The 27,613-nt window shown below is 37.4% G+C and overlaps 1 protein-coding gene, 1 long non-coding RNA gene and 1 pseudogene across 3 annotated transcripts; 1 reads left to right on the top strand and 2 right to left on the bottom strand.

Moving 5' to 3' along the window:
* Positions 1-1,093: 1,093 nt before the first annotated feature.
* Positions 1,094-5,900, bottom strand: LOC122147198. 2 transcript variants are annotated; one of them, XR_006161482.1, is made up of 3 exons: positions 5,511-5,900; positions 3,385-3,496; positions 1,094-1,644 (listed from the first exon to the last, which is right to left on the bottom strand). It is a non-coding gene; the product is annotated as an uncharacterized LOC122147198 (long non-coding RNA). The 2 variants fall into 2 exon arrangements; XR_006161481.1 differs by having other exon boundaries at positions 1,094-1,641; positions 5,511-5,897.
* A 2,057-nt stretch (positions 5,901-7,957) lies between these two features.
* Positions 7,958-13,093, bottom strand: LOC122134609 (annotated as a pseudogene).
* A 10,605-nt stretch (positions 13,094-23,698) lies between these two features.
* Positions 23,699-27,563, top strand: LOC109058969 (coiled-coil-helix-coiled-coil-helix domain-containing protein 1-like). The gene is made up of 3 exons (XM_019076164.2): positions 23,699-23,989; positions 24,943-25,055; positions 26,075-27,563. The coding sequence occupies exons 1-3, from the start codon at positions 23,860-23,862 to the stop codon at positions 26,177-26,179; spliced, it is 348 nt and encodes a 115-aa protein (XP_018931709.1). The 5' UTR covers positions 23,699-23,859; the 3' UTR covers positions 26,180-27,563.
* The last annotated feature ends 50 nt before the right edge of the window (positions 27,564-27,613 follow it).

Genomic DNA, 27,613 nt, shown 5'->3' with positions numbered 1-27,613 from the left:
TAAAAATAACCCACAATCTTTCTATAAATTATAAAAAGTTCTTAAACCTACTGAGGAAACTACTACAGCATTTAGGTGAGGTGTTAAAAATAAAGTCATGATTTTTTGAAATGTATTACCCAGTTCTGTTATACAAGGACAAAAAGAAAGTACTTTTGAAAGAAAGAAAAAAAAACCCTATTTTTTAATCTTTCCTTGGCTGTCAAATTTATACCCAAGAGTATTTAAAATGTTTATTTGGGGTCTCAGTCAGCCATGTAGGTCCTTTAGTCCACTGCACCGGTGGTGCGAGAACAGCAGCCCGGGTGGCGCAGCAACCCCAACAAGCCCTTTTTTCTCCTCTGGGTTGATCCTGAGCTGTGTTGGGATGTTGTCGTGTTCTGGCGTGAGAGTTTTGCCGCTATTCCCTTAGTCTCTTTGATTTGTACCTCCAGATGTTTCTGAATCGCAAGTCCGAGTTCCTCAGGATCGACTGAGGCTCCGTACACCTCCCAGGTCATGCCCTCTGCATCCCATTTCACCTCCTTCACAGGAGACTTTTGACTCTTTGATGCCACTTTCCCACTCGCGTTTGTCTTCTCTTCCACCAGGCACACTTCTGGGAACACGTGCTGGGGATGCTCCTCAGAGTCCTGACCCACTTGCACTCCTACATCTCTCAGTTCTTTTTTTGTGGTCATGGTCCCCACTTCCCTTTTGGTCTTTTCATCCACCCACTGTTGGGGACCAACTGGACGCAACGGACCAGGCCAAGAGCAGTCCAGATTGCAGCAGCGAAGGAGGCGCTTACCGTCCAATCCAGTCTCGCTGACAGAAGAGATGAGCCGAGGGAGGTGGAGTAGGTTGCCTGCTGATACTTGGCCCTTGTAGCTCTCCTCCATTCCTACTAAGTGCGGAAGCAGCTGCGCCGGCGCAGGAATTGGTTGCGGGTGGCAATATGCTGCAAAAGTGTCCTCGATGGCTCCGTGGGGGAAGTGTGTGAGTTACAACAAACAGCTTCTTTGAATTTGGGGGCAGGTGGACTCTGGGAATGACTTCACAGATTTGAAAGAAGCCATTTTGGGCTGGTTGAGTTGGGCTGGCCGATTCCGCTACTTCCTGCTCTGGTGGACGTGGTCACTGTGTTGCTCTGCTGAAGTGGCATGGCCTGTTTACACACTAAAGAAGGAAATGACTGCACACAAACATCCTGGTCTCGTCCTTGGCAAAAAGGACGCACACCGTTTCACAATAGAGAGGAGAAACTGCAGCCTCTTTAAAAATCTGCAAGCTATCTGAGTGGCTTCTCTGTATTGATATCAGACTGTGCTCTTTTAGGTCCTTGTGAGGAGATAAGACATGTTCCCTGTGCACTGTCAGTGAACAACTACATGTGTGTTTACTCTGATCGCTCATTGACTGTAAACACACACCGTCAGACATGTGGGTCTCCGCAATACTGTGACCACTTGCATCCTGTTGATCAATCTGGCTGCCATCCTTGAGGTCTTTTGAGGAGTATGATGCTTCACTGGAGCTCTTCAGGGGTACATCTTCAGGCTTCACCTCTGATGAACTGCTCTCAACTGTGACAAAAGGTCTGAGGGGATTGTGTCCCCTGATGGGAATGACACAGTGTGCCCAGCTTCTGCCATTGGATATCTGCTTGAATAAGAAAAAAAAGTGTTGATTACACTTTATTCTGAGTGTCCACTTTAGAAATTCTGTTGACTAAGTAACTTTGCAACTACATGTCAACTAACTCTCATTAGCACTCTCATTAGTAGACTGTTAGCAGACTTTTAGTTTATGGTTAGGGTTTTTTAGGGTTAGTAGAATAAGTTGGCATATACTTGCAGAGTTACTTTATTCAGAAGAAATGTCTGTTGCGGGACAAAAAAATAAAGTGTTAGCAGATATTAAGCAGATAGTCTACTTATACTCTAATGAGTAGTACTTACAGTGTCTAATGTCTACATGTCTAAAGGGGGGACCATCAAAATATAGTGTTAACAAAATGTTGTTAATGGGAAAAGGTCTTGAATAAAACATGGATTAGATTTTTATTTCTTCTATTTTTTAATAAAAAAAAAAAAACATTAAACTGATTTTTAAAAAAGTGACTAAAACGTAACTAAATATTTATATTTAAAATAAATGTTGTTCTTCTGAACTTTCTAAAAAATGGATGATGGTTTGCACAAAAATATTAAGCAACACAGCTGTTTTCACCATTGATAATAATAAGAAATGATTATTGAGCAGCAAATCAACATTTTAGAAGGATTTCTGAAGAGTCATGTGACACTGAAGACTGGATTAATGGCTGCTGATAATTCATCACAAGAATAAATTACAGTTTAAAATATATTAAAATAGATATCTAAATTGCATAATAGTTATTTTAATTGTAATCATTTTTAAAAATAATTTTATATATTTTGCCTTTGTGAGCTTAAAAGGCTTCTTTTAAAAGCATAAAATCTTACAGCCTCCAAACCTTTAACCTTTGGTCAGACTCAGGCTGGACCGAAACTGTGAGTTTGTTGCAAAACTACCTACCTATCGTCTTAACTAGGCTACTTGCAGATGAGGGGCGGGGCAGGTAGAAATGTCTGGTATGCCAGTAAGTGTCCTCAACATGGGTCCCACATGACCTCTCCATCTACAGTCCCTATATGCATCCATTACAATATCAAGTCAAGTCACCTTTATTTACAGTATATAGCACTTTGTACAATATTGTGTCAAAGCAGCTTTACAGTGTTAAACCGGAAAAACGTGTTCTGATAATGCAAAGAGACCAGTAGAAACCAATCAGTTCATTGTTGATTCAGTGATGTCATTGTCCAGCTTAGTTCAGTTCTCTTCCGATAGTGTCTGTGCAGACAAGTCAACAATGTTGACAATAATTGTGTCCCCAAATAAGCAAGCCAAAGGCGACAGTGGCAAGGCACCAAAACTCCATCAGTGACAGGAATGGATATGTCGTTGTTATTCTGAGAGACAACCGCATAAACATAGTGAAGAACCAGCAACCAAAACAAAACCTTTTGGTCCTTTTGGAACAGATTTCTTAAAGCGGGTCAAAGGCTGTTTTTCCACATTATTCCAGCCTTTGCTTTGGTTTTAGATAATATATATTGTCAACAGGTGAGAAAATAATCTACTAGCAAAAACATTATCTGCATCAAACATCGGAAATAACATGAATATATGTTTAGTATTTAAATTAAAATTCTAAATGTTCATATTAAAATGTTTGTTTATAGTTATGCTCTTTTAAGTCATGAATCATATTAAATTCTATGTCACACATGAAAGGAATGTGCTACTTAGACACAGTGGGATGAAACAGCCTTTCATTATTAATTCATTAAAGGCCCGATAAAAATAAATTCTTACCTTGTGTCCTAGTCACAGATGAAGCTCCCTTTGATGTCCTCTCAGCCCTGTCTTACCCGTCCACTCTCTGCGGTCATCCCAGACTCCCAAGAGTACAGCGTCAGTCCAGGTCCTGTTAAAGGCAGAATCTCCATCAGCACAGATCTCTCAGTCACACGTCACCCATCCTGGCCCTTGTCCTCTCCTTTAGCATCCCCACTCCAGCAGTGAAAAAGACGGAGGGAGCTTCAGGATTATACTCGTCTTTCATCTGATTACAAACCAGCCTCAGTCACATTTTCAAATCTCTAGGCAGGAGGGTGTGTATGAGAGAGAGAGAGAATGAAGAGGGAATGTGTGTGACTCTGTTTGTGTGGGTGTTGTGGGGAAAGACTATATGTGTGATGTGGTGGAGGGCTGAAGGAGATTGGATACTGAGAGGAGGAGGAGAATATGGAGATGAGGATGTGGTTAAGCCGCCGGTGTTGATGCATCTGACAGAAAATAAAGGGGAAACACTTCAGTGACTGTGAAGGAAATCAATGGATGGACAGCCAAATTACCTCTCGCTCCCTCTCGTCTTGTGACCATGCGTACACACACAAACACAGTGGAAATGTATTTCTGTCTTTCACCTCTTTTTTTATAAAGAAGTGCACTGCCTCTCTAGGTCTCTCTGGCTTAACCATCTTTCTCCCCCTGTTGCTATGGAAACAACATTTCTCAATGGGGCTGAGATGAATCTTCTTTTATTTGTAATACCGTGATATTACGTATTGTCTCTCTATATGCACACATGCTATTATGGGATCACTGCAGTTAAAGTGTGAATAATGAACAACAGTGCCTCTGAGAGTCATTTGTGGGCAGACAGTTCATTCAACAGTTCATTCACCAGTTTATTACTTGCTTTCTCGGTAATCTAGTTTACAGAGGAAATATAATTTAGCACCCTCTTTGAAATATTTCTATCTATCTATCTATCTATCTATCTATCTATCTATCTATCTATCTATCTAATCTATGTCTATCATTCATCTATCAATGTCTGTCTGTCTGTCTGTCTGTAGGTCTATCTGTCTGTCTGTCTGTGCAAAGGGACAGAATCCCCAAGACTCAACATCTGGACAGGGGTGTGGCCAGAAGCACACAGATTAAATACAGACCTACACCAATCATCAGTCTTGTTATAAGGATTGATGCTTCCTTTTGTCAGAGCATTAAAGATGGATGTGGCCACTATTGATGTGTCCATTTTTTCTATATGAAATTGGGCTTTGCTTGTGCTGCTGACACAATTTCGAGGGTTTATTGATAACTCACATTGTACAACAACATCACAATACCAAGCTGTGCTGCAGAATGGGTGATCTGACCTTATTTACAAAGAGTTTCAAATTCTGCTTTGTAAGACGTAGAAAAAAAAAAGCTGCTACATGCTCAGAGAGTGCATTCTGAGCTGCACTGTTGATAAGAAAACACTGCTGGCCCGGCAATGAAGGGCAAAAGATAAGAACAAGGTTAAGCAATGTAGCTGTGTCTAATAAACAAAGAAACTGCTGACAACCATTCAGTGACTCAATATGAGAAAAATGTACTTTTTACTGATTAAACAAGACAGGAAGAGAACGAATACCAAAGAGATGCTCAGAATAATATGCAACTTTACAAAATATAAGATGGGAGAAAAATAAAAAAGTGAGTTACTGTATACACCTTGATAATTTTTAAAGCAAATAAATATATTGTTTATGTATAAATATATACTTTGTGCATAACAATTCTGCAGTGTATGGTAAAAAAAAAAAAAAAATAGACTAGGACAAAAGACATCATTAAAACCACCTGACCCCTAATATGCACAATAAAATCTTCCATTGGTGATCTTTGTACTTACAGTAAGTGCACCCACACCACTTACTTGCAAATTAACAGAGAGAGTGTTTGCAGTTAAATGCTTTTTTACATCTGACAGAAAGTAACAAAATAATCTGAAACACTTCAACACCAAATCATTGACTGGAGCTCCAAAGTCATTTAAAGCAGGCCCAGTGGTGAAACACAGTTAAATATTATAAGGATTGTCACTTAATTTCTTCCTTTTGCTAAATAATAATTTACACTGACAATGATCATTTTCTACTGACCTGGCATAGCTGAGACCAGTGCTTTGGTGGTCCTGGGTGAGTTTTTTGTGCCTGTCTCAGGTGTCCTTTAATGGGACTGAACTTTCTTTTATGAAAGATAGTCCTTCAAGCATGAGTCACGCCTGTTACAAAGGGCACTATTGTTCCCTGTCGCTTCCCCAGAGCATTTGTTCCTGTGCACTGTTCACACGCCTACCTGAACTCCAGTCACACCCACACCGGCATGTTTACATTCTCACTTTTGGATGTTAAACTGTCAATACCGACCCCTAGATCAGTGGAGTCAGTGCCGCCGCTCCCTATTCAGTTTCAGAAACATTATAGATTAAGTTGTAGACATAGGATGATCTTGCTGAGATACACAGATTCTGACATTATAATCTTTGCAGCATTCTTGAAAGCAGCAGTGCAGTGTTCATTCAAACCTGGTCTGTATGATTTTGGGTGTTTGTAGTGCTTTAGATACAGCTGTATTTAGCTGCTTTAGATATATCTGTGTTGTAATTTAAAGTATGTCTAAAAAAGGTAACAGAATTCCACTAATAAACGTGTGAGAATTAATAAGAAAGAAATATTAAGTTACTGTGGAACTGCAGTATAACTTACATGAGAGTGTCAACAAAAGCCAATGTTTGAAGTTTTAACATTATGATATGGAATATTATAAAGTGGCCCAAACCAACCAAAGGTGTAGTCGCAGCGAAATGTCATGACCAGCTTGAACATGAGCAAAATCTGAATTTTTCTGGATTGATTGATTGGTAAATTAATACAAGACAGAATAATGGGACAATAAATTTTGCCACACTGCTTGACCACACGCATTCCATGCACCGACTGAATGTTCTGTTGATGTGTATGGTACACCAAAAAATGATAATCATTTACTCACCCTCTACTTGTTCTAAACCTGTATGAGCTTCTTTCTTTTGTTGAGTACAACAGAATATATTTTGAATTTTATTTTAGAATGTTGGTCACCAAACGGTTGCTGGTAGCCACTGACTTTGTAGTATTTTTCCATACTATAGTGAGGTTATTTAGTGAGCTATTGCTGTGCTGTAGGAGGTGGAGGTCCACTCAGTGGATGGTGGAGGGACACACTGATTAGGCTCAGCTGGGTGCTGTGGCTTGTGTAATGTGGACAGATGAGAGTGGATGAACTCTGGGCATGTGGCCTGTTATACCAATCTCCTGCAGAGACTACCCATATGTTTCACTTGGCACAACTTCTGCAAAACATGCCCAACGTGTTTATTGCAACATTTACACAGAAAGAAAAAGAGCCATCTCAATCATTTGCATATAAAATAAACTGCCTGACATTCAAGTATAGTGAGTAAAGAAAAGGCAAACGAGTGTCAATATTTGCAATGACAGCTTGCCTTTTGGTCAAACTAGTGTTTCTAATGTCTCCATCTAGTGGTCATATAGAACAAGACCGCTTAAATGATTGCTCACAGTTGGGTCACTGTCAAAGTGCCAAAGATGGAGAGTGATGGCATTGTTGTTATTACATCATCCATGTATAACTCTACCTATCCTGTTATTTCATACAGTCATATAATTAAAGAAATAAAATATTATTTAAAAAAGTGTGTGTGTGTGTGTGTGTGTGTGTGTGTGTGTGTGTGTGTGTGTGTGTGTGTGTGTGTGTGTGTGTGTGTGTGTGTGTGTGTGTGTGTGTGTGCGTGTCTTTTATCCGTTTGCGGTTGGTAAGGGATTTGTAATGCTTTCATATGCTCACTAAGGCTGCATTACTTGATACAGTAAAAACAGTAATATTGTGAATTATTATTATTATAACTGCAGCCAGTCTTTAGTTTTACAACATCCTTCAGAAATCATTTTAAATGCCGATTTAATGTATTAACACCAAACTGTGAATGTGTGTGTGTGTGTGTGTGTGTGTATGTCTATCTATCTATCTATCTATCCATCTAAATCTATATAATATCTATATCTATCTGTCTATCTATCTACATCTATCTATCTATATATATTTATATATACACACACACACTTTGGCTTTTTTTAAAGAAATTAATACTTTTATTGTGTGAGGATGTGTTCAATTGAGAAAAAGTGATAGCAAAGATTTATATTGTTCGAAAATATTTCTATTTTGAATAAATGCTGTTCTTTTAAACTTTTTATTCATCAAATAATCCATAGTATCAAATGTTCCGAAAAAAAAAAAAATTAAGCAGCACAACTGTTTCCAACATTGATAATAAATCAGCATATTTGAATGATTTCTGAAGAATTATGTGACACTGAATTAATGACTGTTGAAAACTTTATTTCACAATATTACAGGGATTTTTTCTGTATTTTTGATCAAATAAATGCAGCCTTGATGAATATAAGAGACCTCTTACTGATCCTAAACTTTTAATGGAAGTTGAGAGCTGTCTGAATATATCAGTATAAAAAAACAGGCAATCTCCGCTTTCGTTTTTTTTTATTGCCAGAAACAAGCTGTTCTGGTAAACCATACACTTTACACACAAAAATAGTCTATTTATTTAAAAATGTAATCAACACCCATTAGCGCAGCTATGAATTCCGCACAGAGATTGTGCTTTTTGTCAAGCTGTGAAGAGCCCAGTGATCTTCGGTGCTGCATGAAGCCCGCAGCTGAGCCACCTCACACATTCAGCTTGTTAAATCTGAAAAGTCTGTCGCTGCCCTCAGGCCATTTGTCTCTGGAAATTTACAGGCCACACAAACTCACAGACATGGTTCAAAACATTACTTCCGTTGACACATTAGTATTAAAATTGCTGTTTTTTCGATCATTTGGAGGCTGACCTTGACAGAAATTGAGCAAACCAATTTTAAGACATGGATACAAAGATGCAAACACAAACACAGCATTTACACAATACTGCTAAGAGTTATTAGTTATTAATAAGGATTGCTTTTTTTATTTAGACTTAGGAAGCTCAAGAACTGTGCTTGGTATGTTTCTGACTATTGCTTTCATGATACGGAGATTCAGTTTTGTGCTCATGGCTAGCTAGAAATAAATGATCAACATGATCAAAGAATCTGCATTTAAATAGCCCTACACCAGAAAACTAAAGTAGTAAGGCCAGCTATGATATGAAAATAGACGTTACAACCCAATACATACTCTTTTCTAACAATATATATATATATATATATATATATCTTATATATATATATATATATATATATATATATATATTATTTCAACATTATAGAACTTTAAGATGAAATATCACTTCAGCAGTTTTACTGTACTCTGATAAAAGAAACCACAGGACAAATATGACACTACTCATATTAAGAGCAATGCAATACATTGGTATGCAAAATAAAAATTAAATGTTTGTCATTAATAAATTTCCATGGATAGACAGCAAGCTCATAGATAGATACAGCAGCTTTGCTAGTGCTCTTACAGTGGAGGTCCATGGAGAGTATAATTGCATGTTTGTATGCAGATATTTACTAAGATATTTTCCACTGAACACTCTGAATACTTGTTTCTGGTTTCCAAGGGCAGCATGTTCATTAATGATGCCTGATGGATAGTATGTCTCCCAAATGTTCCTGTTCCTGGGACAGCTGACAACAAATGACATCTATTATGGACAAACTGACTTCTTCCTACTTTGGATGATGAAATTGCGCCACATGTCTCTGAAGTGAGTGGGGTAAATTTATATTGCTTTGGTCTGACTACATCACAAGCTAGATGGAGCAACTGTGTGTGAGTTTCACTATCCTTATGGGGACAAAATGTCAGAAAATATCCCCACAAGGATATCTGTAAGTGTGTCTGGAAGATGACTATGCAACTCTAGGCAGTCTCACTAAGAACAGCCATAACCGTGTCGGCCTGCTTAGCCAGCTTTGTGCTGGTGTGGGTGGACAGTTTGGACAGGGTGTCCCTCAGGTTTAGAGATGTTATCTGCTCCCTTAACATGCCTGTAGGAGAAAAAAGAAGAGGGGTAAAGAGTAAAACCAGGGCTTGCTATATTCACAGAATCTTGTAATTTCAATCTTCACAGAGAGTTTGGTTAGTTAATAAGTAGTAATCTAATACAGAACTCTCAGTAAACTGAGTTCAGTCTTTATGTGTTCCACAGTGTGTTATTTTGCAGTACTGACTAGAGCTGGCAAGGCTGCAGATGAGGCCTAAAGTGCTGAATTTGATCTCCACGGCCACAAGAGAGGGTCATCTAGCATCTTCTGCAAGGTGGGAAGGAGATCTGAATCCCGAAATGGTTCTTGGACTGCCTCTGCACAGAAGAGAAAGTGGCACATGTTTACTGGAATGTATATTTGCACTATGGTTATTTAAACTTAGTAACATTGCCCACTGTTGTCTGGTACATCCAAACAAAATTACATTAAGACACACATCTGACACACAGCTTGTGATATCAGGGTTCATCACAATTTTTATATCTGTGTCTGCAGATTTACATAGAAATGCATATCTTTATGGTCAAGGACGGTTCTACATTCTGTTAATATAGTCTTACCAATGTCTATTGCAGAGGCAATGGCCAAAGCGACTAAAGCCTCATTCTGCATGATGACATGCTCACTGGTTGCCATTGAGATGAGATGTTGGACTCCATCTGCTTTAATGACAGTGTGGATGACTTCCTTTAAAGACAACAGAGGGGGATATTTTATATAAACAGGAGCAATGACTATAGTTAGACATACTCTGTGTGTCTAAAACTCACAGGGTTTCGGCTGTGTCTTATAAGAGCTGCTAGTAGACGGTTGGCCTCGCCTCTGACACCGGCATGATCTTTAGCCTCGCACCACTCCATGACCCGTGCTAACAGAACCTCATCCTTGCCTAAAATTGAAGCTGCTTCTTCTAAAAGGGGAGGGGGGGGGGGGGTGAAAAAAGAGAAAATAAGTGTTGATACTTTAATATACAAATAAAAAAAGAGATACTGTTGAAGGCTTGTTAACCTCTTTATTTAGTTACTCAGATCACTTTTGGTAAGAGAAATAATAACTGGAGTGCAGACAGTAATTTAGTGTGTCAAAGCTATTGCAGGCCTTTTGCCTGAATACAAGGGTATCTAAAATAACACACTTCACTGAAGGGCTGGAAATTACATTAAGGGGAAATGTTAATTTGTCAGCCATCATAGTCATTTGGCAGGTAATTGTATAGTTTAGCAAAGCTTTTGTCTAAAAAATTACAACATGTTGTTTGTCATGCCCTCCTCTTAAACAGCCAAATTGTACTTTTTTTATTACTACTGGGACTGTCACTCTTATTCAGTCTTTATGCATTTAAGAGTGACTTTTCTCCAAAGCGACTTACATTGCATGCAAGTTCATTTTATAAGTTTATGTCTCTTTTAATCTGTGTCCCAACAATTCACATAAATGCAGTTTTCTTGCATCATTACCTTGGCCGTCCACCATCATGCGCAAAGTGCCCAGCAGTTTGAACTGGACGGGGGGCATGTCAGAGCGCAGAAGGGTCCTGATCCTCTCTGTGACTCCATCCTCCAACATACGCACCTTATTGGAAGCTACATCAAGAAAACAGAGAGAGCAAGATGATAGATCTAACCACTAGAGTAATGTCTGCTATAAATTCATTACATTCATAATACTTCACAATATTACTGTTTTTACTGTATTTCTGGTCAAATAAACACAGCCTTGGTGAGCATAAGACACTTACACATTAAAAAAATCTTACTGACTTTTATAGAGTATATACTGAAAAGGAAAGAAGAACCTGGAATGGCAAGATTTCTAAGTGCACTGAGGCCAGCATGCTGCACAGATACATCTCCCTCTGCTACATGCTGCTCCAGCAGGTCCAGAATACGAGGAACAACTCCTAATTCCAACATCTTTACACAGTTACTGTCTAAGAACAAAAAAGAGAGGAAACTATTCTCAGTAATTTTAACTGCAATAACGTTTGAGGGTTAATTTCAGACAAAAACGTTGTCATACTTCACAACAACTCCATATTTATCTCCTCACCATTTCTGGCAAAGTTAGCAATGGCCAGGGCTCCTGACAACTGCAGCTCAGTGTTTGATGACTGCAGCCAGGAGAGGACATCCTGATACACCATCCCCGTCCCTTCCCCAAAACACTTCTGCATTGATTCATCTATAACAAAAGGAAGATGATGCCAGAAAAGGACTAAATTCTTAAAATAAAACAGAATAGCACTATTCTTAGCACTATTGTTGACATTTTCATTTGACTCCCTTATTGTCTAATGTTGATAATCTAATGGATCCATAATAAAACAGTCTAAATAGATTTAAAAACAAATTCCATTGTAATATGATGTTAGTGGTGAAGTAATAGAGAGAGACGTACCTCCCAGTAGGAGGGTCACTATGAGGTTTGAGCCCACTTTTATGCTGCAGAGGTCATGTGTGTCAGAGCCACCCTGAAGAGTTTGAATCATTTCAGAGAGCGCCTCGGGCACGCCTGCTTCCACAAACTGCAGTTTCAGAGCATCTAGAAGACATGAACATGCTGTCACACAGGGATTTTCAAGGACACGCACAAGTATATTTTTAGTTCACTTCTAGACTACATCACATAGAATAGTGACTGAGGCTAAATTTCAACCAATAATGCTGATGTATGATGCAGGCTCACGTATAGATCTGGTTTGAATATTATGTTGCTCACCACTCTCTCCCAGTGACCTAAGAACCTCTAGTATGAGATGCCGGCGTTCTGCATCTGGTGCCCGCTTCAGCTGATAGGTCAAGACCTCCGCCACACCCACTTCCACCAGGGCCTCTCGTGCAGCATCTAATTAATCACAATCAGTCACTAGATATTAGAAATATTATGAGGAAAAAAAAATGCCTGAATGCTTCTTTAAATAAGAATAACTGAGAATGGGGTGGTTATGAAAACAAGACTACTTCAATCTTGCAGATGCAGAATATATTGGTAGCATATTGGTTATTGTATATGTCTGTATAGACATATTGGCCATTATTGTGTATTGTGTAATTGTGCATGCTTAATTCCCCTATGCTCACTTAATGGTAATCTTTAAAAATGTAATAAAACTGTTAAATGTAATCATCGGAAAATCTCAAAATGAATATTCATTTTTTCATATAGTACATTATGATGTTGTTGTGATGCCTAAATTCACTTGTACTATTTTAAAATGATTAATTTTATATTAATAGATTACTTTCTAGATAATTTTTAAATACCAGCCAATTTTCATTATGTTAATTAATTAATTAATTAATAGTCATGTATTGTTATGAGATATATATGTATAATATATATATATATCTATATATATATATATATGTATGCATACATACATAGGTATCCACCAGAATTTGAAAACTGGTGTATCGCTACTCAGTGTGACAAAGTCCAGCCAGTTAGTGTTTTTATTATTTAGCATATGATTATTAAGCTTCCCTGCTCTCTATTTTTGTCTTACCCACATCAGCAAGGTTGCAGAGTGCCAGCAGGCAGACATTTACCAGCGGGTCATTCTCAGGATACTGCTGCATTATGGCCACCAGCCTGGGGATTACACCCATTCTCCACCAGCTGCGTCTGCTGAACAGCTGAGAGAGAGAGAGAGAGAGAGAGAGAGAGAGACAGGGAGGATGGGTGAGTGGGCACACAAGCATAGACAGCCAAGAGAGGAATGGGCATTGAGAGCTATAGAAGATGTGAGAATATAATGGAGAAAAGAGCACAGGGAATGAGTGATAATTTATTTGATTCTGAATGTGTGTAATGAATACTCATTATGAACAAAGCCTGTCGAAAGCCAAGCCTCAACAAAACCAGAGTGGAATATTTCTTTTATAACATTATATTACATTGTTACTTATAGGACTGATCATAGACAGCATAGCCAACCTGAGGAACAGCTACCAAGCAGTCACTGGAATATAAAATTCAACATAGACTGGGACAGAAGTGCTGGTGCTTTCTAGAAGAACACTTTCAACACAAAGACTAGAAAACTAGGCCAGGAGATGGCGACAGAAGAGAAAGACAATCCAAGGACTTGTAAAGACAAGCATCCCTCCAAACAAGATGTCTTTATACCAGATGCAGAACTCCAAACCATAATCCCAGAAGAACTGCAGGTAGAAGTTGAAGGATGAACAGAATAAAGATCCTGACATTTACTAATCAAATTAACTCTGTGGTATAGAAAGAAAACTGTTAGAACAACAGAAAACTAAGAAGCTAAGTGGAATTGTGCGACCAAACTAGAGACACAACAAGACTGTTGGTGGGAAAATACGATCAGCTTGACTGTCACTATCCTGCTCCTAAGCACTCACCATTTTCAAAGAGGGAGATACGTCCAATTGCTCGGCCCGTGTGCAAGGAGCTGGTCCTGGTCTGGGCTGTTCAGTAAAGCACTAATGGCGGTCACCAGACCTGCTTCAATACAGCGCTCCTCACAGCAGCTAACACACAAACAAAAAATAAAAGTTTTTTTTTTTGTTGTATTGTTTTTTTGTTTTTTTTGCAGTGATGCCACAGAAAACCCATTATCGGTTCCCCAAAGAACCTTTCAGTGAACAGTTCTTAAAATAACTATTTATTCTTAGTGAAAATTTTGACATTTAGACTTTATTTAGTCCCTCTATCAAGCTATTTATATATATACGGTTTTGCTGAAAGTTTTATCATCATTGTGGGGATGTTTGGTTCATACATGGATTTTGTTTTGTGAAAGTCACGAAAATGTCCACTACAGTATCATTTCCAGCACATCTCAATATGTTGCCTGAAATGTAAATTGCGTTTTTTGTTAGAAATGAAACTAAGGGAATTTTTTTTTAAACTTTTTTCTGTAATAACATAACAGATTCCTTTGTCTTTTTAGGCCAATTTCATAGCTAGCATGTATCCCAAAAACAATTAAATAATATTTTCACACTTACAGTAACATAATTTGACAAAAGTATGGCTTGACGGGAAATGACACATAATAAAAAATATTCTGTTCAAAAGTAATAATTACCTTGAGGTCTCTGTTTCTTTCACATACACATATATCCTTATTTACATTCAAATCAACACCAGAGCCAATAAATATAATAGTACCATTTTATCTCAAGCTGTATATATATATATACTATATTATATTATAGAAATGATCACTATAAGCAACCAAACTGTTATTATTAAATCTCATTATACCTTCTCTGGCCATTCTCTGCCACCAGTAAGGTGACATGAGAGCCGTGAGGGGGACTCTTCTTCCTCAGGACCTGACCAAGTATGGGAAGCAGAACAACCAGAGGCCAACTATTTGCTCGGCTGATTCCTTTCTCTGGGGAAGGGAAAAAAAAAAAAAAAAAAGAAATATGTGTGGTTTTCAGCTTCATATATATGATATAATCTAAATAATTGCATGTGTTTATTTGGGTGTTAATTTTAAAAACTTTACAGGTGTGTGCTCTGTGTTTGTAGACTGGAGATCATCACCAGCGAAATAAAACTAAAACCGAATGCCTATTCCCCTATTTGTCACTGCTGTCAAATCAACGTTCCCACGGCACTTTCTTCCCTGCTAACTTATTCCTGTTAGCTTCAGTTTATCTGTTAAATTCTCTCCCTCAAATTTTGTTTTTGACACTGAGGTTCAAGAGTAAATCGTTCACATTCACAGTTTTTTGTTGGGGGGTTAATATGAGGATCTGATCGGAGACAGAATACTCGCAGGAGGAAAAAATCCCTGTCAGTTAAAGCGGGTTCTCATCAAGGACAAATATCCACAAGGCGCCCCGGTGTGGGGCAGTCAAGCTGTCGGAGGATGCCTTAGCTGCCCATGGTGAACATCTACTTTGTGTTTCTTTTGGGGGGGCTGCTTTTCCATTTTTAGAATGCATTTGTGATTCGAAAGCACAAGCAGGGGTGCCCAAGAAGGACAGCTGGTGCATCTAATGTTGGCAAGAATCAGCCGAAGATGGAGAGTGTGAAATTGAGGAAAAGAAGAGAAAGATTAATGAGATTCAACTGGTTCTCTCCTTTCCATTCCCTCTCACCCTCTTTCAAATGTGAAATGCGGATTACTTGTCTCATACTTGTGCCCCCAAAATCTCGAGCAGGAAGATAAGATAGACCCTCTGCTGGCACCCTACATTGGATTGTCTCCCCACACATCACGCACACAACACATTATACTCCTTCAAGGAGGGGCAGAGGCAACTTGCAGCTCACAGCAGAAATGACGTGTGTAATAGTGCGAGGCTAAAGGGTGGCACTCACTCACGTAGGCGCTTCTCTAGCAACAAAACAGACGTCCACTTTCACATGTGATCGCGCTTTTTACAGGGGCTTCATAAGGGTCATTGCCCAGGGATTGGTCTGTTGCAATAGACAAAACGTATAGATATGAAGGAAAAAAAAAACAGATTTATGGAAATGATGGGTTGACAGCTGTATAATTAGAGCGCGGGGTGTGTAAATTGGTACTTGGCAGGTAAAACTCACTCTTCGTCTAATAGGAGGTTGCGTCAAGAACATCCAGATGAGGCTTCAGCTCCTCATCCACCAGCTCCTGTGCTTTACACTGATGCTTTCAGGGCCTCACTGAGCCATTCTGAAACAACTGAATCATGAGCGTTTTTGGTTTTTTTTCCACCAAACACCACCGCACATTTCAAACTAACAAGACATTTTCAAGATGATTCATAACCATCTCAGTTATACTGCAGATACAGTTGAGTTTATTCATGTATTCAGTGACTTTACCATGCACATTATCAGGCTATAATATAAAGAAGTAAACTCAATATTCTGAATTATGATTTGTCTATGGCTATCTATCTATCTATCTAATCTATCTATCTTATGGGTGTATTATTGGATATTTTTATTTGTGCATGCAAATTTACCTTTTTTTTTTTATTTAGATTATGTTTAAACATTTACTTTTAAAGCAATTGCAATTTTAGCATTTATGGCAATAGATTCCAAGTCAACATGAAATGGAAGCTGCATTAGGTCCATTTGTCCATTAGGAATTGATTCTAAGTTATTATAGAAGTTTTTTTCTCTTTTTTTTCTTCTTTTTTTTAAATAACAATGTGTTTGGATAAACTACTATAATAAATACTACAATATTCCACCAAAAAAACATTCTGTGGATAAACATGCAATGTGATTTAATCTGCTGTGACATATCCCTGAATATATGTCCCTATAGTATACACTATCTGTAGCACACTATGATGGTCATTCCTCAGGCACAGGAAGCAGACAGGGCCAGAATAACGAGAGAGGACGATTCGTATCTCTTCTGTAATAATCACCCTGATAATCCCTGGTAAGCAGAGTGAAAATAGACATAGAGGAGGGCTATCATACCTTCCCCTTCCCCACCCTCCCTGTGATCCATTCACGGGCCATAATAGAATATGTCCTGCGATATAAGCACTCTCCATTATCGTTGTAAAGGAGAAGGCTGGAAAGCAGCAGTGCGTATGAGAACTGGGCGGGGTGAGGATACCCTGGGTCTCTCATTATGAGTGCCTGGCTCCCAGCATGCCCTTATTTAAACAGCTACATGCTGAGGATACACCTCTTAAATAATGGGTTCGGCTCACCTGGAGGGTTAATCACCGTTCGATTTTTGCTCTCAACTACGGAAGGAAGTTAGGACCTTTAGATGCGGACGGTGTATCCTCGTTCAAAGTTATACCTTGTATTACAGTTAACAACTTGCAACAGAAGCTCCAAAGAGGATTTACAAAGAATAGATTTGAATATAATTTACCTATGTCTGCCATGACCACAGGTCCTCTGAATCTCTCTCCGAGTCTCTGTGTGTGTCTCGGTGGCCTGTGGTTAGAGAGGCAGCCCTCCGCGAGGCAGGATGGACAGCTCCAACCCTGAGATAGCCTGAAGTAAGTGAAGCAGCCGTGCCTTCCTCTCTCCTCCTGCTCTGCTCGGCTACTCACCCTTCCCGTTTGTGCTGATCACACATGCGTATTCCTCTGGTCTCTCGCTGTCATTCACTCCCTCACTTTCACTCTGCACCTCTCAGTGGATGCGCATCCACTTTGGCTAATTCACAGGCCTTATTATTATCTGTGTGTGTGTGTGTTGTGTGTGTCCTCTCTCTCTCGCCGATGCAATCCTCCCCACCCTGGTCCTCGGCTCTCTCTGCAGTATTCTTGCTGCCTGCCTCTCCTCCCCTCCTCAGTAATACACTCTAAATCCTAAAGCTGCTCAAGCTCAATCAGTTGACAATTAGCCCTGGAGAAGCCGCTTGAAGTTGACACACTACCCTCAGTTTCTTAGACGCCACGTGTTTGCATTGCACAAAACATGAACACTGGGTCTGTGTCCCAGGGGGTCTGGCAACTATTTATCAAGATATTAGCATTACTGTCTCAGTGGGGAAGACTCGTTTAAAGGGATTAGTTCACCTAAAAAAAAAACAAAAAAAAATCTTTATCATTTAATTATTTTATGTCATTCCAAACCGACCTAATTTATTGTGTGGTTATAAATGGGAAACAATGTCATTTAGCAAAAGCAGCTGTATTTCTTTATAATGAACATGGATGGGGACCAGGCGGGACAGCTGTGGCAGCCTGGACATTCTGCCTGGTAAAAACTGCTTTTGTGTTCCATATAAAAAAAAAAAAAAGAAAGTTGTTTGGAACAACATGAAGGTAAAGAACCATTCACACCAAGAACATTATTGATAAATATATTTGTGTCCACACCAACAGATATTAGTACATTTATTATAAGTGCTCTAGAGTTCTGCCATCTGTCACTTTAAATGCTTTAGTGCTTTAAAGTCATGGATTCTGATTAGCTGTCAATGTTTTTAGATGGCTTATCTGTAGTGAACACTTATAATAAACATAACATTATCGTGCACTTGTGTGGACGCTAATAGATTTATCATTATAGTTATCTTTCTTGTTGTTAACAGGCCTAAATGATTCCTGATTCTTACAATATTGTTCCTCTTTGTTGTTATCATTATAGTTGAGGTGTGGACTTCCCTATTATCATAGAATTTGAATGATTATTAAAACTTTATAGTTATCGCCTTTGATGTGTACAGCCTTATGTAAATGATGACAGGATGTTCATTTTCGGTTGAACTGTCCCTTTAAATCTTGTCATGGTTCTCTGAAATGTATCTGTGGAGTGTTTAGTGACAAAAATAAAAATTATTACTGCGAAGGGAAAACACATCTGATTAAAATTTAAAACAGATGACCTTAGGGCAAATGACGCAAATGTTATTACGACTACAAAGGAGTGTTTACATTAATTATGCAGCTTCAGCCAAGCAGAAATTAAAACAGATGTTAAGTATTATCTTGTTTGAAAATAATAATATTCCTTGTCTATCCCTGTTGAAAAAAACAGCATATGTTGGTTAGGTATGTTTTGAAACTGGTTGAGCTGCATTGTTTAAACTGGTCCTTTGCTGGTTTATGCTTTGCTGGTTTATGCTTTGCTGGTTTATGCTGGTCATGTGCTGGTCTTAAGCTGATGGGGACCAGTTTGAGGACCAGACACATGACCAGCTAAGGACCAGCTTGCGAAACCAGCAAAGAACCAGCATAAACCACACAAAGGACCAGCTTTTAAACCAGCTCAGACCAGCATCCCAGCTTCAAAACATACCTAACCAGCATTTTTCAACAGGGATGGTACTAAGTTTTCCTCTCTATATGACATATTATTTCTTAATTTTAACTTAGACCCAATCAGCAGCGGGCAGCAACAATCATCAAAAATAGCAATTTAGCAGTCATTAAGAAGACACAAATTTGAAATAAAATAACACATCCAAGTCTAACAGTCTGTTACACTGGTATGTTAACTTAAATGGCATAGTAGTTTGATTTACAGTATACCATGATGCTGAACAATTACCATACCCATGATGTATACAAAGAATATTCTGGTACATGTCCAAAATAACATGTTATTTCCATGGTTCTTTTGACACTAAAGAGAATGTAAAATGCCTGTGCTAGAGAATATCTGTGCTGAGAGACATACTGTGTGCTTCAATTTAGACCAACAAAGAGCTACCAGAGTAATTTCTACATAATTCCACATTAATGGTTTGCAGCAGCAGGTGGCAGTATGAGGCTTTAAATTTAGTCAAACCAGTTGAGAAGAAACTGTAGCTTTTGTGTTTGATGACTCTAAAAAGAATTGTTGACATGTTTTTTAAAGTAAAAACAAAATTGCAGGTTGTCATGAATATGGATAATGTTAATAGTTGCATGACAAGAGCCATTTAATTGTATCTCAGATTGATCAGAGTCAGTTATCTAGACTCACTGAGAATATATAACCAGATATATTTGAATGTGCTTTAGTTTAAATGGTAAAAATGATATTTTTCACATTATAAATAGCATATTTTAAACATTATTTGTCACCAAAATAATAAATTGTCACTAAAACATGGACAGATAAGATACCATTCATTGCACTTGAATATCATTAGTGTTGAAGGCCTCCACAGGCACATGTAAGTGATTTGAAATTGTTCTTATAACAGCTTCTAAGCCAAATCCAAACAGGCAAAAACACGGCTGCAGAAAACAATCAGGGAGCTGACATCTGCTTAAACAATGGGTCTACTGACACATGAGGCCTTTCCTGCTAATAAATCTGAGTCAGGAGATCAAGGGCAAAAACAAAAATTCAAACACCACACTAAAAACTTCAATTTTGACCCAAATTCATGAGTAGAGGAATATTTTTTCAGTTCTTGTGTTGTTCAAATACTATTGGCCAGTTCAAGAGCACATCTCCATGACACAGTATTGTCAATATTGACAATATATATACCATTCAAAGTTTGGGGTCATTAGAATTTTAAAGAAATTAACACTTGATTATTGAAACTTATTAAAAGTGACATTGGAGACATTTATAATTTTAACAAAACAAATAAATTAATCAATTAAATGCTGTTCTTTTGAAACTTCCTAATGTAACCAACAATGTATCACAATTTCCACAAAAACATTCAGCAGCAAAAAAAAAATCAGTATTGATAATAATAATAATAATAATAAATGTTTTTTAGCACCAAATGAGTATATTAGAATACTGGAGTAGTGATGCTAAAGATTGATGCTAAAGATATGGATTTCACCTGCTAACATTTTACACAAACTGATTCATTATGACAACACGTTACCCACCAGACTATCATCATGGTAAATGTAATTAAACGATCATGTGAGGAGCACAATTAGAGCCACCATGGAACAACTGCAAGCCCAATCACAAAGGTTTGCTATTTCTATGATATTTAATGGCAATATTATTCATATTTATGGGCACTTTTGCTTCAAACAGCTTTCTTTTCTTACAGACAGTCCACACAAGTCTTACATACATTTTGAGAATATACAACAGCAATCATTAGATAATTCATTAAAACAAATAAACAGTACAAATCACTGATGCAATAGACTTGCAATATAACTGCTAAGGAATAAAGTCAAAAGCTATGCGGGTCAGAGGTGAGTCATTGCTCTACAGTATGCACTGTTGACAAGACAGACTTCATTCACTAATGGATCTGCCTTGCATTAATCAATTCACAATTCCAGACAGTCCTCTGACAGACCAGACTGCCTCTGTTCTCCTTTCTGGTTATACACACACACACACACACACACACATGATTTTGTCCTATGCCATTTTCTGCCTATTCCCCATGGAGAAAACATAAATATCTTCTCACCCTCATGTTGTCCTCACAATGTCTGTCTACTGTACTGTGTGTGAAAGTTAAATGCAGGGAATAATTAAATTAATGAATCATATAGGGTCAGTAAGAACATGTATTTGCCAGAGAGACAGAGCTGAATTAAGACCTCAAAGATGCAAAACAGTCATCTTTATGAAGTGTATTGGAGTAACACAAGAAAATTTGCACATCTGGCGTGTATTTACAGTACACATAATTTTTGTACAGTGTATGTGTGCATACTGTCCCTGTGCTTCTGAATGTCCTTGTTTGGCAGATGAGGGTCTGGACAGAGAACCCCTGTGTCTGTGGCATGTAATGTGCCATCTGAGAAAAAGGCCGCACCATGACATCTCATCAAAAATTCATCATCATCATACACTCAGGGTGCTTCTACTCTCCCCAGGGAACTTCTCTTATTATCATAAGACTGAATATAAAAGACTAAGTGAGAATTTATGTGTTCCATTTGGCCAAAAAGAGTTGGGGAGAAATGTATAAAATCTGACTAAATAAAATTAAGAAGCATGGTGGAACCTGTCACATTAACTAAGAGAAATTAAAATAGAAATTAAAATAAGAGAAAGCAAGATAAAAGCATGATCAGACTTAATTAGTAAACTATTACACAATTGTTGGTGGGTCACTTTTTTTTTTATTTAAAATTCTATAAAGCTGAAAATGATTATTTAATTTTGTTTAATTTCTCTATGGACAAATAAAGCTTAAGCCTCAAAGTCTTTGTTAATTCCTTTTCCCCTGAGTGTAGGTTATACAGAGTTTAATGATATTATATTAAGCCTTTCATTCTTCTTCCACATCATGTTACATAGCCCCTGACAACCATTCAACTCATTCTAAAATTAGAGTGAAAGATTATTACTGAATTATATCTGAGAAATTTCAATAGCTTCATTCCCATAGTAACCTTAGCTATTCTTTTTCATATATTCAATGAATATAATCAAATACCAAATGTGTTGCTTCGTCACCTACTCTGACTCTATGATAGGCTTGGATTAACAATTTAACACATTCTGCTGGCATGTGAAAATCTATACAGACAAACAACACTGCAACTAAAATGAGAGCTACACTTACATGCACTGTGCTGCAATTTGATTTATTTTATACAAATATTTAAATGATATCTCATTTCCACCGTCTGCATGTTGTGTTTTAACTTGCCTTTAGCTCATGATTTGTAATTTACCTCAGAGTTGAACTTTGCTAATAGGAAATCCTGAAATGGAATAACTTTACAAATTATAAACAGTCCTAAACATTCCAGGAACACTTCCCAATCTAAGCATGTGCAACAAATCAGCCAGTTTATGATCCTGATAGTTGTTCCAGCTGGCTGAAAACTCAAGGTAGCCCTGTTACAAACAAGCAGAGACAGTCAGAACACCAGAGCAGATATGAGGACAAGCTGCCATTTAATGGAATGCGTGGACCAGCTGGAGTTCATCGGCTGAAACAATATACTCAAGGTGGGGAAAGACAGGTATAAAAATTATCAAAATGAATTTGAAAAAAAAAAATGCGGGTCTGATTTTACCGCAAAGTAGAAGAGAAAACAACATGGTCATTATAACTTTGTCTCTGTATGTTTATAACTGGAGCTGTGTACATAAGGTGAGTTTCAGTTTGATAAGCCCCATTAATTTAGAGTGAAAAACATTACATAATTTCAAGGATTGTTATGTAAGCAGCGATTAACAGCAATCAAGACATTTTTGTGGTGTTACATTCGGTCATTTCCATGCAACAATGTTTCTTATTCAGCTTAATATCTAATCTGAATGACCTGTTTTCTGGGAGAAAGGAAAGCTTTGGTTTTTCTAAATGTACAGAAAAAAAATTATAATAATTTGATGTAATTGTCTTTTAGAGTAGGCTACTGGCAATTTAATGAGATCAAAATGGGTATGATAAACAGTAGTTTTCATCTTAGTCACGCTCACAGGACTCTGCTGTGTCTTAAGTGTGTAAACATGTCCTGAGTAAAACTTTTACTGGAAAACCTGCATACCCTAAAGGCATCCTGTCCTGGTGTTAACAGTTAAGCACATGTCCTTGTTAAAATTAAATGAGTTCATCCTTAAGTTTGTACTAGGTCTCAGCAAATTTCAGAATTTGAAGACTTGCTTTCCATTAATCTCATGAATTGAAATTCAAATTCCAGGTGAACCAGCTTTAGAAACAACTCTGATTTGCACTAGATTTTACCGCCATTCCAGTATAATTAGGCCTGAATTGTGTATGAATAAAATTAGTTTTTCATGAAATAGCTCATAATAACTGAAGAACAATAATCACTGAATAAACTTGTATGTGTATAGACTGATACATGAGGAACATGCAAAGGAAACACTACTCACGATACTTTTACGACAATGTCGGCAGCGGTAACTATAACAACAGGTAGAGAACGCTTTCCGACAGAAAATGGCGACTTACGCATGAGGACGTGAAGTACTCGGCAATGACATTTAAGTCATTGTTTATGTTCTGTTATTAGGCTCCGTTTCTTTCTTATTTTGGGTTTAATGTTTGTACCGTCTCGGGAGGAGACATTATAGAAAGGCGATGAGTGGATCTGTGATTCAAGAGAAGGTTGCTAAACTGTTGAGCAGGCAGAGTGGAAAACCCGTGCTGAGACCCATCAAACCTCTGGCGCTCAAGAATGAAGTCGCCAGCCGCAAACTGAAGAAAGGAGGTTAGGAGGCTTTTTTTTTCTGTGAAAATGTATGTGAATGTATGTGCACATAAACTGTTCGGTGTCTGTTAGTTTTTTGGCCTCTTCTACTGACCTGCTTTAGATCGAAACGGTTACAGAATTTGCATTAAGTTTTGTTTATTCACACACACAGCCTATTTATCCTTTTTCGAAGTGTTAAAATTTTTAAGGGATATTTTTAAGCATTTGTGTGAAATAGTACGTATAAAATTTGTAAATAGAGTGTAAAGTTTCTGTTTAGCCGTTAAAAACCTGACAAATAAAATATTTTAATATATATATATATATATATAAATATATATATATATATATATATATATATATTATATATTATAATATATTAATACAGTATAAAAGTTATTATTACATGTAGTTTATACAAGCTGTTAAAGATTTTGTAGCAAAATGATGTGTACCACCACCTGAATTTGGAAATTTTTGGAATTAGTAAAAGGCCTTGCTAAAATCAGGCATGTAGTCGATTGTGTACAGGTTTTCCTCCAATGTTTTGATCATGTTAATCATTTAGAGGCCTTGGAAATTTTTTATATAAAATTTGATGCATAAGGCTTTATATGGTTGGTTAAACATTGTGCTCGCTAGAAAACAATCTCAGATTTATATCTAACTACAGTTTTAATATCAACTAAAGCCAGTTGTAATTCAGTTAAAAATATATATATTTTTAAGCATAAAGATATATTTAGCACTTATACATTCATTAAAAGTACCTTGGTGTCACTCATTCTTCATTTTAAAAGTAACTGATTGGCTAAAGAAAAAAGATGTGAATGCACTAAAATGATTTTTGCTTCTCTAAAGGGGACAGGAAATACAAGTGATGCTGGTTTGCTTTTTAAGGCAACTTCGAAGGGCTGTTATAAAGCATTGTTTTGCTAAACTCTACATGGTGATACACTTCTTTGTTACAGAGGCCACCTGTGTAACAGAAATGTCATTGCTGATGGCTTGCTGGAAACAGAATGACTTCAACAACACAGTCTGCTCTAAAGAAGTCTCAGTCTTCTACACATGTGTTGAAAAGGTAACTCTCAGTCCTCAGGAAATCTTCTGTAAAAACAGCCTGCTGATAGCAGTTTAAACATCTTTAAAGGGATAGTTCACACCCAAAAATGAAAATTCTGGTCGTTAATTACTCACCTTCATGTCGTTCCGAACCCGTAAGATCTTCGTTCATCTTCTGTTCTGAACACAAAATTAAGATATTTTCGAAGAAATCCGAGAGCTTTCTGGCCCTGCATAGACAGCAAAGCAACTGACACATTCAAGGCCCAAAAAGGTATAGGACATTGTTAAAATAGTCCATGTGACAACAGTGGTACAGATAATGTTATGAAGCTACGAGAATGTTTCTTGTGTGCATAGAAAACAAAAATAATGACTTTAGTCATGGTACTCTCGTGAATAGCGGCAAAAACTGACCCAGAAGTGAGAGTTGTTGAATAAAGTCATTATTATAGTTTTCTTTGCACACAAATAAAAATAAGAAAATTAAAAATAAGAAGAAAATATTCTTGTAGCGTCATAACATTGCGGTTGAACCAGTGATGTCACACTGACTATTTTATCGATGTCCTTATACCTTTCTGGGCCTTGAACGTAGTAGTTCTGTTGCTGTCTATGCAGGGCTCTCGGATTTCATCAAAAATAACTTAATTTTGTGTTCTGAAGATGAATGAAAGTCTTACGGGTTTGGAACGACATGAGGGTAAGAAATTAATGACAGAATTTTCATTTTTCAATTTTCACTTTCATTTTTGGAGTGAACTAACCCTTTAATTACCATGGTTTTGATGAATACATGGGAATGGGTGATTAGGATGAACAACCAGATGGATTTTCTCTGCCATGTTATGGTGAACACAATTTCAGTTTCCTGTTTATGGCATCCTCACGCATCAAGTGTAATTATGTTTCTGTTAGTGTCTCCTCTACAGCTTGAAAGCTGGTTGGAATGACTTATCTTAAAGCCTTTGAATAGGAATAAAGTGCATGCAACATTTATTTTTATTTAACATTGTTTCCTTATTTCACTTCTTACAGGCGCAGAACAAGGCTAAAGCAAAGCAGGGAACCCAGGGTCGACTTTTGCCTAAAGAAGCCAACACCTTATTAAAACGCTTTCCCAACCAGAGCAGTGAAATCTAGGACCAGTAACACAGATTAGTCAAAGAATGGACACTTTTAGTGTCTGAGCTGTATAAATGGGGACTTTTTTTCTGAGTGTATGACTGGGCCGGGCAGTTGATGAGAATGGGGTGTGGAAAGGTTTTCTAAAAAAACAAAACGCAATTAAGTCTGCCAAAAGAATATCAGCGGATGCTCACAAAAGCAAATGAACTGCATTCGCAAGGTTTTGAAGGCACTTTTGATGATTACTACATTACTGCACTCCTGTAGGTCATCTCATCAAAACAGTACAAAGGAACAAACACTGGTCCCTTAAAGGGATAGTTCACCCAAAAATGAAAATGTGTCACCCTTTCCTTATGTTCATGTCTCCTTTTGTGTTCAGCAGATGAAACAAAGTCATACAGGTTTGTAATGACATGAGGGTGAGTAAATGATGACGGACTTGTCATTTTTGGGTGAAGTGTCCCATTTAATAATTTTGTAATTTGTGTTATTGATGTTTGACTATACCAATGTTACTTCTTGGATAATCTGAATGTTGTCGTGTTGGTTTTTGGTATTACGTTCTAAATCTCCCCTGCATAATTTAGCTGTGACTTGTAAAAGCAGTTTATTTTTTACTTTTGTTTAATTTTTTCCCCGTTTCATGCTGTGTCCACAATATAATTAGTCTCAGCCATTTTCAATTATCAGAAAATGGAGATCAAAGGAGAAGTACTCTGTGCCGGATCACGTTACATGCCAGGATAAATTGTATTGAATTTGACCATGAGAGCTCTGCAATAAAGATAGAAATAACTAATTATTAAACATATTAACTTACAAATAATTCACTTTCTGTTCTGATGTTATTTATTGATCAACATTGATCAACTTTCTGACCATGAATTGGTTTTAGTTCTCTTAATGCAATTTAAACATAGCCATCCTGTGATAACACTGCCCACCATTTCCTTCAGCTGATTATCTACAATTGTCTGCAGCGTAATGTATTTAGACCCCAAAGGAAACGCCGTCTGATGTAAATCTAAACTTTGCTCAATCACGACATTGCAAATTTGCACAGTTGTCAACAGCACAAACTTCAAAAATGAGTGAAGTAACAATGAACAGCTAAAAATACTTTAGGAAAAGACTGAAAGAGCTACAGCTATGCAAAAAGGTGCTACCATATCAATGTCTCTCAGGTTGAATTTAAAATACTTTATGGTGGCTGCAGTGATGAAACATGGTTGTTTTAATCAAATCTACAAATTCTTAGATTTCATGTATGATGTAATCTGTGAATGATGTAGAGGCTAAATCCATCTCTTAGCAAGATTAGAAAACATGTTATTTCTCTTTATGTGTATAGAGCAACTCAATTCTGGACACAAATAAACTGATCCTACAGATGAATTGTAGTTGTGCTCAAGTTAAAAGGAGACTTTGATCTTTTATTAAATTATT

This window comes from Cyprinus carpio, chromosome A13, assembly GCF_018340385.1.
Source record: "Cyprinus carpio isolate SPL01 chromosome A13, ASM1834038v1, whole genome shotgun sequence".
Lineage (NCBI taxonomy): Eukaryota > Metazoa > Chordata > Actinopteri > Cypriniformes > Cyprinidae > Cyprinus > Cyprinus carpio.
This window is presented reverse-complemented; position numbering and strand designations above follow the sequence as displayed.